The sequence below is a fragment of the Trachurus trachurus genome (genome assembly GCF_905171665.1).
Source record: "Trachurus trachurus genome assembly, chromosome: 12".
NCBI classification, from domain to species: Eukaryota; Metazoa; Chordata; class Actinopteri; order Carangiformes; family Carangidae; genus Trachurus; species Trachurus trachurus.
In genome coordinates this window covers 9,314,501-9,328,948 of record NC_139908.1, presented here as the reverse complement: position 1 = coordinate 9,328,948, position 14,448 = coordinate 9,314,501, and the positions used below count along the sequence as shown (strand labels likewise).

Here is a 14,448-nt window from a genome sequence, read left to right as displayed (position 1 = left end):
ACTTGTCGCTTTCCTCCGTCTCTCACTGTGACTTCACACTGGCAGCAGCAGCAGCAGCAGCAGCAGCAGCAGCGGCGGCAACAAGAGACGAGGCGACCGCTGCTCATTCATTTCAGATGAGTACTGGGAGATGTGCTGCGACAGAGATGGGAGTGACAGCCGGGGGGAGAGATTTCAGTGAGTTGGCAACAGGAGGAAGTCGAGCAGAGACATGGTGTAGTCGCAGACATCTCATCATTTGTTAAAAAAAAAGAAAAAGAAAAGAAAAAAAGGAGAAATAAAACATTTAACACATCTACATACTCTAACTAACTATAACCACCTAACGAAATACCCCCCGGGCTTTTGCATTTTTACATATATGGAACGTAATTCTGTCAGAGATAATCATCTTTAATCATCATCAAAGACAGAATCACGCCAATGCTACAGAGCAGCGATTGTCAATCAGTGGTTTTTAATTCTGCTGTTTCCACAGGCTACAGGGAAAAAATCATGGCGTAGCTCAACCTATGTGAAAAATGAAGGATATTTGACTAATAGGAAATATCTACTGACATATTGAGTCAGATACAAGACAGGACTTCCACAGACAAGTCTTGGTTGAAATAGATAGGTGAGCTGCAAGAGAAACACTGACAGTTCAAATAGTTTGATGAATGTTACAGTTCAACGTCTGATACAGTGAGGAATGGATAAACAGCTGTGGCTGGGGGGAAAGTGCATTTGTAAAAGTAATGGAGAGACAGAAGCTTCATATAATACAAGTTAAAAGATATTCATAAAAAACACATCTGAACATATCCACAGTTTTATTTTCTTATGAATAATTATAATAAAAGACAGTGTTGGGTGTAACATCTTTGTGGTTACAGCACCTTTACAACTAGGTTTCTTACCTGCATCTTAAATCCCTGTTACCTCGGTTATTAGCTACACCTCTGCGCCCATTTACTGATGTACATAGCATATGGTTTGTGAAGCAGATGTGTGATTGCCTTGCTGTGCTGCATGATGAGGCATTGTTTAGGAGATGCATTTAAAACCAGGGTGTAATTTGTCCTGATGGGTTAAGCTGCTGTTTGACAGTTACTGTTCAGCATCTTAGGTTACATAGATTGATTGAGAAACATGTCTGAAGTGTTAGGTTAGACATAGTGTTCAATATGTCTTTACTCTTTTGCCAGTTCATTCGTGTTTTTATTCTTCTTCTGTACGGCTTATCCTCACTAGGGTCGCGGGGGGGAGCTGGAGTCAATCAAGCCAGTCAATCACAGGACTCACATACGTATTAAGACAGACAACCATTCAGACTCCCATTCACACTCACAGAATGGGCAATACAGAGTTGCCAATTAATCTAACATGCATGTCTTTGGAAGAAAGCGGGAGTACCTGGAGAGATAACATGCAAACTCCAGACAGAAGCGCCCCAGCCAGCCTCTTGCTGTGAGCCGACAGCGCTTACACCACTGCACCACTGTGCCTACCAGTTTAGTTATGCCAGTTCATATATTCTGAAAAATCATAGAAATTATTATAAATTAATAATATTCAGTTCCATTATACGAAGCTGCAAAGTTCCTTCACATCCTGCATATCGTGCATTGGTGGTAATTCATGAGGAGGAGGAGGGGGATTAGAAGTGTATCAGAGTATCAGGGGGTGTAAAACATTCCCAGCAATAAGACTGGAATCGTAAAAGTCATTGAGGTAATAGTGGAGCAACTGATACTGATCACTCCCACTTGCAAACCCCTGTTGATTTATATTATCCTCACTTTATGCAACAAGGCTGCTGAATTATTGTATTTTGTTACTTTAAGCTGATTTTTTTTTTTAAAAGCCACCAAAATACAGTACTCCCGTCCCCTTAAAACTGTTTTATTGCAGCCAGACTCGTCCCTGATGCAGAATTTCAGTGTGAAGCGTGCACACATTTCATGGCGGATTAACATTTAATTACACCTTACATTAGAACAACACCACCATAATAACTTTCTCTCCCCTGGTTGTCTCTCTCTATCACTTAATAGCGCTGTTGGAGAGGCACCGCCACAGCTGTGCAGCTCAATAGCTTGGCTGCCATTGTGATTCCTGTATAACTTTGGCTTTACACGCCGTGCACTTAAATATGACCCTTGGCCGTGTAATGATAACGAGCAGCATCCAGAGCTTTCCAACTTGATTTAGAAGCATCATGCTACCATCATGATTATAGTATCAACATCTCTGTGTACAGCCGGGGTTTACGAAATGAAAGAGTTGCAGATTAGTAGTGTAATTCCTTCTTCACGCTGTCGTCCTACACACCATTCATCGCATCTACAGAGGCGCATCTCCACACCTGCAGTCATGCTGAACCACCTCCGTCTGCCTCACCAGGAGTTAAAGCCGCTGGATGGATTTAATTTGAAAGAGAGAGAGAGAGAAAAAAAAGAAAAGGAAGAAAACGGCAGCAGCTCTTGAAATATGCAGCTTTTCTCTGTTCGGAAACCCATACAGTAAGGATTCAAAAGGAAACAATATGTATTAATAATATATCGCAAAATGTATCTATCTTCAAAAAAGATGAAGCAAGTGACTCCTGAGAGCTGTAATGAGGGCGCTGTGGGCAAAGTGAGCAAACATTCCCAAGATCATTATTCCCAAGTTAGACTCAGCCTGGGGAACGGCACCATGTGTTTGCTGCTGAGCAAATAGCGCCGCTGAAATGTTCAGTCAGCTTAAGAATATTCTGTATTCGGTCTTAAGATCACTTCTCTTCTTTTTTTTTTTCCTGATATAGTGGAATCAGCCTCTTATGCACTTGTACAGTGAAACACGGGGCACTTTGCATGTGTTCACGAATGCAATGAACCCTGGGAGGAAAAAAAAAAAGAAAAAAATCACAGCCCCCACATATTCTCTTTCCGTTACACATGAAAGAATTGAGACCATGTTGCCACCCATAACAGGCTATATATCATTTGATCTCCAGTCAGTCTGAACAGTCACCGTTCACAGAGGAAAGTGAGTGGGTATGATTAAAAGACTTGCACTTTCTATGTTATGTATATTTGTTCAACACAAGGGATCAGGAGCTTGCACTTCAAAGCCGTGTATACAGTGCAGCAGAAAGAGCATGCGTCAGAACTAGTGTCTCCCTCCTTATAGCCGACATTAATCATCAAAGTCTCTCACCAGAGTTTAAAAAGAAACTGACATAAAGTCTTGAATGGGAATTTGCAAGACGAATTTGCAAACAGGGAAGATACGTCACGGGTGTGACAGTTCGTCTTAAATTTCTTTGTCCCGCCAAATGTCAGCGTTGGCTGCGGGGGGAGCAGCGAGCCCAGGAGTTCAGCACACACCTGTCTCTGTTTTTCTCCCTGTGCTCCTATCTTTTGATGACAAGAGGCGACCGGACGATAGCGAGAGCCTTTTTCTTTTTCCCTGAGAGCAAGACGACAGCGAGCTTTTCAGCAGACGTGCGCTCACAGAGCCGCTTCACCAGCCGAGCACCCGGTGGCAAAGGGCACGGCGACGATCGTCCTCCTGGTTTACGGAAATAGCCCACCCTTTCCTCCTTACTCCTCCTCCTCCTCCTCCTCCTCCCCCCGTCCGCAATCTCTGTTGAGGAAAACAGCTTGACAGGAAGATTAAGCAGGACGGATGGAGAGGAGAAGAGGAAAAGAAAGACGAAAAGGGAGGGGAAATAAACAAAAAAACACGAGGAATGGGTTGAGTTATGGTAGAAGGAGGAGGAGATGGAAGAGTGCTGCTCCTTTCCTCCTTTTCAGCTGAAACAGTCTCAGGAGCTGCCCCCCAGCAGTAGAGAGAGAAAAGCATGATGAATAATTAACTTCGAGAAATGTCACAAGCGGCAAAGAGGAGTGTAATCATTTCTCTGTTGGGTTTAGAGATCTGTTTTTTGTTCTTTTCCTTTATGCCCCGTAGTGCCGCGCTCTCTACGCCGAGACAGTGAGAGCACAGGACTTGCAACCCGTCCCCTAAAAGCATCCAATACATTTCCCTACATACTTTTCAAATAAAAGCAAATAAATCATTAATATTTGGGCCTTTTAGCAGCATCACGGAGACATCTCACAGAGGTCTTCTACATTTTTAATCAAGTCATTGATGTCAGTCTCATTAGCTGTAAAATCACATTGAAGAAGCAGGAATCTCTGGTGGTAATGGTTTAATCAATGTCAGGGAGGCTCGAGCTTTGTTTCTCTTTAGTTGCGGAGAACACAACATGCCCTCTCAGAATGAATAAAAGATAAAAATGACAAATTACTGTCTTCATGTTCTAAACAAGCTAAATTTGTCCTCTTTCCTATAGCCCTCAGAAGTGTGAAAATGAGTTATGGATTACCATGACCTAGTTTAATGGGGTAATTGCAGAGATATATCATTTCTATTGTCATTTTCCATAGATTTATCACGAAAGAGAAACCAATAGTTTGCTCCCGCATGTATTAGCTTGCTCTAAATATAATAGCAGCCTGCTTTTCATGTGTAGCACAGAAGGATAAAAATGGATGTGACGTAGGTAATGTTAAGCTTTGAGCACTGAGACAGTTGTTTGCAGACAGTGTAAAGGAGTCGGTAGCAACGCAGATGATTTAAAGGCAAAGAATACTTCAAGGTTTCTCTCTCATCAATCTGCTTTTTAATCAGGTGCAGTCCCAGTGAGATTCCTTATCACTAAACACATTGATTGCTCAAAATGAGATGCAGATTTTTATTTATTTATTTTGTTGCAAGTGTTATTTATCTTCATCTTCGGTGACACTGAGTAACTGCGCTGCTATGATGCAGGTTGCGTGACACAGAGATTTATCTAAAAAGGGAAAAAGTTGAAAAAGATTGCGACCCGTTGAGAATTTGTTGTTTGAAGTGTTGGAGAAAACAATAAGGAGTCTTAAAATGTGAACTCATTGTTGTGTTGTGTGCTGAAGAGAAGTGAATCTGAGGGCAGGGCTGGATTCACCCAATAGGGGGCTCCAGGACAGCAGTGAGCCTCTTTAAAGCCACACACACACACACACACACAGAGAGACACACACACACACTTAGCCCAGAGTCATAGAAGCCATTCAGTATTCCTGCCCCAGGTATGCTGCATAATTAGTTTGTGATAATTTGGCTAAACATTGGTTTAAGAATATGCACTATGTAGGAGGTATTAAGTATTAACACTGAAATATTCATAGGTATTAAAACTAGATTTTGACACGAGGCCCCTCTGCAAGACCTGAGTGCTAGGAAAGAAATCAGGAGTCACTCAGGCCATTACTGTTTCAGTTATTGCCACACAGTGTAATTGAATCAGACAAGCTGATGCTTTCAGGGCCCCCGAGGGCCTGGGTTTCTAATTCAGTGTTGACTCAAGGTCTCTGATACAGCTACACAGCACAGCGGTGTTATTTGTTGGTCAAAGTAGTCTTTAATTTTTTTTTTTACCACTCTGACTAGTACATGAATGCCTCACCTGTCGGTGAAGCAGTACTTTTTCCCTCCTAATCCATCCATCGGCTCCCAGAGCAGGGTCGCAGGGGTTTGCAGCCAATCCCACCAGACACACTGCAAAGGTGGGGTAGCTACACCCTGGACAGACCACCAGTTTATCACAAGGCCGACACATAGAGACAAACAACCTCACACACATTCACAACCATGGGCAATTTAGAGTGCAGCCTTGTATGTACCGTATGTCTCTGCGCTGTGGGAGTCGGAGAACCTTCTCTCTGTGAGTTTACAGCGCACTGTATCACTGTGCTGCCCTTTTTCTCATTGTATAATTGTATTTTTCATTTGCCCAATACTTTGGTTTAGACCAGTATGCTCATCGTCGTCAGTTCTGCTTTGTGTTTGAAGCTAATAAGCAAATGATAGCATGCTAACATGTTGAAATGATGGTGTTTGAAGGTGCATTAGCATGCTAATATTAGCAGCTATCTCAAATCGCTAAGGCAGTTAAAGCCTCTGTGGCGCGACATTATGTAATAAACTTTGCCGCATTTTGTAATAAATTGTTACATATTGCATCAGTTATGTCAAAATGTGGGTTTTGCACTTTTTCATGAAGAAAATGTAATAATTTGGTGCATTATGTAACAACGTACTACAAAATGTGGCAAAGTTTATTACATTTCAAGAATTTTAATACAAAATGCAGCATATTATTACAAAATGTGGCGTTATAACGTTATGGGGTGACAATTTATTGTAGCACTACAGACTCCTTGGTTAACTCACAGTTTTCTGAATCTTTAGTGAAAACAATTCCTGACAGTTAATAACAACAGCACAAATCAGGATGAGAAAACTTTATTGTCGTTCTGGAAAATTTTCTTTGATGTGGCTCACGTACATAAAACAATCAATAACACTCGGACCTAAAACGATCAATAGACTCTCCAAAAGTGTATATTCAAAAAACAAAAAAACTAAAGCATGTCAAAGCTCCCTCTGATGCATTATAGAACAATAAACTGTACTGTAGGAAGTGGAACTGTCTGAACAGCGAGGTGGGGAGAAAACAGGTAACACAGTTCGTCCTACAATGAGATAATGACCCAAAATGATGGAAGAGCAGCTCAGTCTCTAGACTTAAACCTAATCAAGCTGCTTTGGACAAAAGGTGGAGGGGAAGCAACCTGCAAGTTAAACACAACTGTGGGAACTTCTGCAACAGAGTTGGGACACACATTTACATTCATGTACAGTACAATAATAATAATGATGATGAATATAATTATCATTTTAATAATGATAAAAGGAGAAGAGGAATATGCTACAGACATAAAAACAAGGTAGACAGAACACCAGGACAAACAGCAATTAAAAACAACAGACCTTAATATGGCCCAGATACAAAGCTCTGCAGAATAAAAGGGAGGAAAGAATAGATACCCTAATTGCCCATCTAAAGCGCGTAGGAGGACAGGAGCTTTTTGACTCCTCTGCTAAGCTTCCATTTAATGGCAAATCAGTAAGAAGAGGAAGAGAGCTTCTCCCCAACGGAGCAATCAGCATGTTAATACTGAAGCAAAACACCTCAAAATTCTCCCTTGTATTAAAACCCATTTTAAATAACCTAACAATAGCATTTAATTAACAGAGAGTTACACCTGAGCATTTAGATTTTAACCAAAGTAGTCTCTGCTGTTATTTCACTTGTCTCCCTCCTTAATTATTCTGAATTAGAGTCTCGCCGAGATTCTCTGGGGCTTTAATTAGAGTGTGAATTAAAGTTATGTAAATACAGTTTGAAGCCACACAGTCTTTAAATAGAGTTGTGTTGCATCTGGTATATTTTTCTTTTTCTTTTTCTTTTTTTTTTCCCAGAAAGAGAAAACAAGTCTTTCTTTTGAAGTTTGTCAAATCACTCCAGGGTACTTTTCCCTTAGGTGTTTGTGTGGATTGATACTTTTTCTCAGAGGGCAACGACAGAAAAACTATTTCTGCAAGTGAGCCATTTTTGTTTCTATGAATGCGCGCGGAAAGTGGGTTGTTGCGTTTTATGTGCGAGTCTCTCTGCGTGCAGCGGCCCTTCTTCCCCGCTGCATGTGCACTTGAGTATTTATATTCTTGTATGATAATAAACACGGAGCATGGTGCACGTGAGGGTTACCTGCGTATACGGACGTGTTAATGAGTGAATTCTCCTCCAATATACAGATCCACTGTGAAAATGAAAAGAGCGGGATCAACCTCCCATTGGGCTAGATTAAATCCAAACTAAGTGCCTGGGCCCAGACTGCCAGCTTCTGTCTCTGAATAATAATGGGTTCTTTCAGCTGTGTTTGTCATCAAATTAGCCCTCAACTTCAGACAAGGTGCTCTCGGAGTGCAATTCACGCACAACGGCAGAATTCAAATTAGGTAAAGTCAGTTTGAGGTTTGTGAGCTTTAAAAAGGGAGAATGAGTTTCATTTGCGAAGGTGATGATTGCCGTAGGAGGTAATATGACGGCGTTCGGCGCCGTAAAAACACCCCGCTTCCTGTGGCGCAGCGGCTTTTTCATGCTGATTCTCTGTAACATTACAGTAAAACAAACCCCGAGCCAGTGATCGCAGCCGACATTGTCCTCCGCATGCTCTAAAAATCCATTGTTTTTAACCAAGCAGCCTTTGAAGCTTCATCAAAAAAGCTGCAGTCCCAAACAAGCTCTCCAAACGTATAGAGTGCATTTGTAAGCCAAGAGCAGGGGGTAGGAGAGGGGGAGGCTGCTTTAGAGTCTCGAGGCTGAGTTCACTTTTTGTTTGTCTTCCTGTCTTGGGTTTTCGTGTTGAAGGGACCCAGGTTGAGTTCCTCCTGCTCCTTTCTGCCTGACACGCTACTCCTCTTGTAGCTTTGATCAACCCAGCAGAGGGGAAACTTGCCCTGGGAAGCACCATCACTCCAACGCAGCGGGGGCAAACGTGGAGCAGGAGGGGGGGCAAGGAAGAAGGGATGGAAACCTGTTTTTTTATTATTTCCCCCTCGGGTGCTTTCTGTCTTAAACACTCTTCCTTCCAAAAGGAATGAGCAACAATTAAAAGATCGGTTCAGGGCATCCGACGAAGAAGACGGCAAGTTTGAATCGCACAAAGTTGAGAACAGCAACAACAACAGCAGCAGCTCAATGGAGTATTTGTAAAAACATACTTTCCCCTCAAACAAATGATGATGTGTGAATTGTGTTAAATCAAAGGTGTTTCTTTAATGAGCTGCAATGTAACACTGAGCTATATCAAAAGTTAATTGGGATTTCTACAAGAGTAAATGAACATGTTTTTCTTCCTATATAACAAATTAGTTTTACATGCATAACATCAAAAAAACTCTTTGAAGCAGTCGCGTGCATCCAGCTGTTCCTGTGCTAATGATGAGTCCAACCACATGTTACTCCTTTTTTTCTTTATTTTTGGTAGAAAACATACTACATGAAAACACAGCAGTTATTTTTTTCTCTCTCTCTCTCCTGAACTGACCTGAGGGGAATTGAAATTATCACATTAGTGCAGCAGCAGGAGTGAGATAGATGGAGATAGAGACAGAGAGAGAGTAGTGCGAATTCAGTATCTGTTCATTATCAAGAGGCCACAGATGTTGTTGACCTTGCTGTTAAATTTTACATTTCTTTCTTCGCTATTAAAACGATAACTTTTAATATCAAGTCAGGTCACTGTCTTTGATGTTCAGAGACAGCAGGGGGAATTAGTCTCAAGTTTAGACGTGTTTTTAGTTTTTTTTCTACAGGCTAGAAATACCTTCTCATGTGGAGGAAGGAGATTTGGTTCATGAAGCCAATTCCCCATCCTGGATAGGAAAGCGTACTAGTAGCCACAATTTAGCCTCTTTGGTCGAATATTTTTTCTTTTTCTTTGTGAAATTGAATCTTTTTAGAAATCCTTTTGACAAAACAGATAACCTTGTGAAGCCTTTAGAAGTCGTGCGGTGAATGATAATCATCGGTTTTACAGCATCTCAGGCCGCTCCACCTTCACAGACAAAGTCCTGGGAAGGACATGTACTTTTTTAAATTTGATTGAAATGATAATATCTTCTGAAAGCAAAACTGTGAGATTTCCAACATGCAGTAACAATGCACTTTCAAGTTTGTGACACCCCTCCCTCTGCCTCACAGTTGGTTCGATCCGCTGCCTCCTTGTCCTAGAAAGTTAAGAGCAATTCCAGACACGTTAGCACAGCCAGGTCAGGAGAGGCTGCAGACGTTGGTTATTTCTGCTGAATGTAGCTAAAGATGGATATTTTGAACGCACTGAATGTGATTAGTGGTGATGTCAATAGAGGTTGATACCTTAAACTATAGATTAATGGTTCCAGCTGCATGTCAGCGTGAAAGGAACCTTAATCGTTTGTGTCATAACCTCATTAAAGAAAAAAAAAATCACCTTTATTGATTCGTCTTGGTCTCCATCCTCGCTACAAGCTGCAGCAGAGGCTCCGCACACTTTAGAAAACTCTAATCTTGTTTTGGAAAGAAACCCTACACATGCAACGGGAGACTCTAAATGGGACAAAAACCATATTACATCTTATTTCCCAGAAAATGTACAGCGTTGAGAGGCTTCTGAAATAGCCCCATATTGTTTGCTGAGAACAATGGTAGTACTTTGTAATGGATTGTTTTGGTCTGTGTCTCACTCTTCTTTTCTTTTTTTCCCCCTCTCCTCCTGCTGCAGGCCTGAAGCAGATCCATGCCCTGTCCATGCAGGGGAACTATGAGCTGCGTATCGACTTGGAAGACTTTGAAAATAGCACCGCTTACGCCCAGTATGGTACCTTTGGAGTGGGCCTCTTCTCGGTGGACCCTGATGATGATGGATACCCTCTGACCGTGGGGGACTATTCTGGCAACGCAGGTATGTCGTGTACCGTACACTCTGTGAACTAGTTTGACTTTGCTTGCAAGAATTGCTGCGTAGACACTCTGATTAGTTGATGCTATTTTTGCAATAGCACTTTTATTTTTTCATTTTTTCCCATTTCATCTAATTGTGAATGCAGAAGTCACAGGAGTGTGGTTAATTTAAAGCCGAGCACCAGCATATGCTGCCTTCTAGTGCAACAGCAGTGTGTTTGTTTTCCTTTTTTTTAACTGTGTCCACTTGTTAAACCATGCAGACAGTGGCACAGTAAAGAGGACTGTCGCTGTCTGTGTCTCTGCTCCCCAACCATCAGATCCCAGCCAGCTACCTGTCACCTTGATTAAATTACTGCCAATTAATTGCACTGCTTGACCTGCAGCGTAAACAAAAACCCGCCGTTGAAATGAAGAAGCAATTTAAAGAACCTTTGGGGAGCTCTGCTCGGAGAACACGGAGAGAATGGGGACAGATATGAGAGATGGAGCTGAAGAGATGAGGGGAGAGGAGGAAGAGGAGAGGAGGGAGGGCTGGAGGAAACTAGGGTGGAGGAATGAAGGGGACAGGTGTGAGAGAACAGGAGAGGGGAAGAGGTAAATAAATAGGAGAGAGGTATCTAAGAGTAATGTATAGGAAGGAAAAAATGTGTCGTGTGTCTTTTTTTTTCTTCTGTTGTCCAGGAATAAACCTCCGGCTGGGTCTGTCCTCGGCTCAGCCTGACCTTGAACTCGTCTGCTTGTTAGACATTTGAATCCGGTCAAATTAAAGCTACTCGGACGCCTGTCTGTCCGGATGCTCGTGTCCTCACCTCAGCTTCCCTCCAGGCTGTCCTACTGTTATTATTGTTATTAGTACTACTTTACTTTGCTCTGCTGTGGCTGCTCCCCGATCAGCTGACAGGTGCTCATTTGAGCCGGGAGCAGCTGGATCTTAATGGGCATCTGCCAGCCCCCGGCCACCAAGGTGACATCCCATGCCTCCAGCTTTTAAGCATTTCATCCCCCCTCTCCCCTCCTCCTCCTCCTCCTCCTCCTCTTCCTCCCCCTCTTCCTCCACTTACCTCCTTCCTACATCCTCTGGACATCATCCCATTGTTGACGCCACTGAGCTGTTTCTTTCTCTTCCTTTTTTTCCCCTCTCGCTCCCCGTGTCTTTTCACCTAATGTCGAGCAGCATGCAACATGAATATCAGACATGCCTGTCAGATTATTTTTCACGCTGACTGGTTACCATGGTAATGGCAAATGGAGAGCAGAGCGGGACAGAGCGAGAGGGTAAGGAGCTGGGCGGCCACATCCTGGGCAATTAAGGGCTGTTTGATGCCCCGACGAGCTGTTAGCCATCACCTGATGGCTGGTGAGCGGTCTTTCATTCTGCTCTCAGCTTTATCCTTCTATTCACTTCTGGTCGCAGTGTGAAGCCTGCTTTAAAAAGAAAGGAGCGGACAGAGAGGGAAGCGGGGAGGTATGGGGAGTTTATTGAACATTACGAGCTCTCTGAACATCCATTTGCTGAAAACTTTGGGTCCACCGCAGCGTCTGAAGGATGCGGCTTTCATTTTATTTGTGAGCCTCCAAGAGTAGGAGCTTGCAAAGCATTTATCGATGCAGGGAATTTGCCAGAGAGAAATCTGTGTATAGTGAGCAGCTCTTTTCAGCTCTGCTGTTTGATTGTGCAGATCAGCATCACCATGCAGACCATGATTAAGGGCACCTGGGTGATGCAACTTGCCTGTGCCGCATTCCTGCAGTGCTCTTACATCACTGTCATATCCACAATCACAGTTTCCAGGAAAGAATCACCACCCCCCCAATTATCATCACCGCCATCCTCATTGACTATTATAGTCACTTCATATCTGTGCTATTTGCAGAAACACCTAAAAAGGTGCAGGAATAAAATCAACATATGGTGATAGTCTGTTAAATATGTCTTTTCTCTCCTCGTGGGACATTTCTGTCTGTTCCCTGACAGACAACCGGATGAAATCATCAGGGTGGGTGTTATTAAAAAGCGGGGGAGATAAAAAGGTCAACACTGAACCTTTTGATAAATTGGCTACAAATCCGTCTGACCTCCTGCTTTAGCTAATGAGACACAGTACTCCAGAGAACTGTGGAGATTTATTTTTATTCTATTATCTCCCTCTGTTTAGAGAAATGATTAATTAAAAAGTCTTATGCCATTTTGACGTTAATCACTTGTGGATACGTCTAATTACTGGTTTCCGGTATCAGATCCGAGAGGATGTTGGAGAGGATTCAGAGGCAGTTGCTTAAAGGGATAGTTCAACATTTTTGGCAAATTGGCCAATTGGCATAATCCCTATAGTTTTAGGAGACCTTTAATTGTCGGTGCAAGCTATTTTTAGAATGGTGGAGCAGAGTTGTGAGCTGCTCAGAGCTACGCTACAGAGGCTAATGGGATTTCTTGGTTTCCCTCATCAAACTCATCAAATATACAATCCAACAACTCCAAAACGCTCTGGTGGACAAGTTGTGACGTGCACATTCACCACGCTATGAGATAATAACAGAACGTTACGAGACAGAGTTGTTTTCAAGGTAAATTCATGCAAAACCAGTGATGCATGTTCCCGAGGGGGCCGTTTTTCAGCAAGCAGTTTCTGCATTTGCCTCTAAAACAACTCTGTCTCGTAATGTTCCGTTATTATCTCATAGTGTGGTGAATGTGCAGGTCACAACATGTCCAGCAGAGCATTTTGGAGCTGCTGGATTACTCCTAAAACTATAGGGATTATGGCAATGGGCCAATTTGCCAAAATGTTGAACTATCCCTTTAAAAACAAAATCTTTTCCCCCCTCAGTGTCCGAGCTGAACTTGTCTATAACAACTTGTACGTCTTATACTTTTTATATGTGTACTGACTGAGGCAATAACATTTTGTTGCACATCTTTTCCCGCCCCTAGGCGACTCTCTGCTGAAGCACAACGGGATGAAGTTCACCACCAAAGACCGGGACAACGACCACTCGGAGAACAACTGCGCCTCCTTCTACCACGGTGCCTGGTGGTACCGCAACTGCCACACCTCCAACCTTAACGGCCAGTACCTGCGCGGTCAGCACACCTCCTACGCCGACGGCATCGAGTGGTCCTCCTGGACGGGCTGGCAGTACTCGCTCAAGTTCTCGGAGATGAAGATACGACCCACCCGCGACCCGGATAATAAATGAAACTGACGAAAGAGAAAGAAAGGAAAGAAAGAAAGAATGAAAGAAAAAAAAAGAAGAAAATTTTTTGAAACATTACAAACCAGACAGCTAGGCAGAATTACATGTCTTGATATTGTTTATTCACTAAAACATACCTCTTTGAGTTTAGTTGACTCTGCTGTTTCCCTCCTGATGTCTCTCTTCCTTCTTGCTCTCATCACTCAGCTAATAGTCACGCTGGCTGCCATAATCCCTCCCCTGCTCCCTTTTCTTTAAAAAGATAATGCGTTGGTGATGCCCTTATTTTGGATCACTCAGTGCACAAAGGAAAACAAGCATACTATACAGTTATGAGCGCCCTGAGCCCATGCACAGTCCACTGCACTGGCTTTACTCAGTCTGACGCGGTGGTCGGAGCATCGCCCTGCAGAACCACACACCAGTGATTTCCTCCTGTCATGTAACTCTGACCTCCCATCTGCGCTGACATGGCACTTAGACTGGAGTCCCGTTTCACTGCCCGTCGTCGCTATGTAATCTGTGAATGGAGGAAGGGGAGTCGCTCCAAAAATGACAAACCCCTTCACAAAATATGAGCATGAAATACAAATTGTCCTTTTTTTCTCTTCTTCCCCCCTCCTCCCTCCCTCCCTTCCTTCCTTTCCTCTGCAGTGGAGAGTTTAGAGTTTCAGCAGTGTGAAGGGACCGGGCACAGTGGTGCAACTGCTCTATGTCACATTTATGTCCCTGTGAATAAGAGGCAGAAGGGGTCATGACAAGAAGTATGTGTGTGCGTGCGTGTGTGTGTGTGTGTGGCCTCGGTTAATGAGAGGGAGACGGAGGGAACGAGGAAACAATCTGACAAGGGGTTAAAGCAATCGAGAGGAAGAAGTGGGAGTTGGAAAGAA

The 14,448-nt window shown here is 43.1% G+C and overlaps 1 protein-coding gene across 2 annotated transcripts in view; it reads left to right on the top strand.

Annotated features, from left to right (window-relative positions):
- fibcd1b (fibrinogen C domain containing 1b) overlaps nt 1–14,156 on the top strand; it is a 102,806-nt gene extending 88,650 nt beyond the window's left edge. For both annotated transcript variants that reach the window (XM_083982977.1, XM_083982976.1), the window contains exons 7-8: nt 10,182–10,361; nt 13,296–14,156. In XM_083982977.1, the coding sequence (XP_083839103.1) occupies nt 10,182–10,361; nt 13,296–13,561 (446 nt within the window). In that variant the 3' untranslated portion in view covers nt 13,562–14,156. The remainder of the gene's footprint in view (nt 1–10,181; nt 10,362–13,295) is intronic.
- The last annotated feature ends 292 nt before the right edge of the window (nt 14,157–14,448 follow it).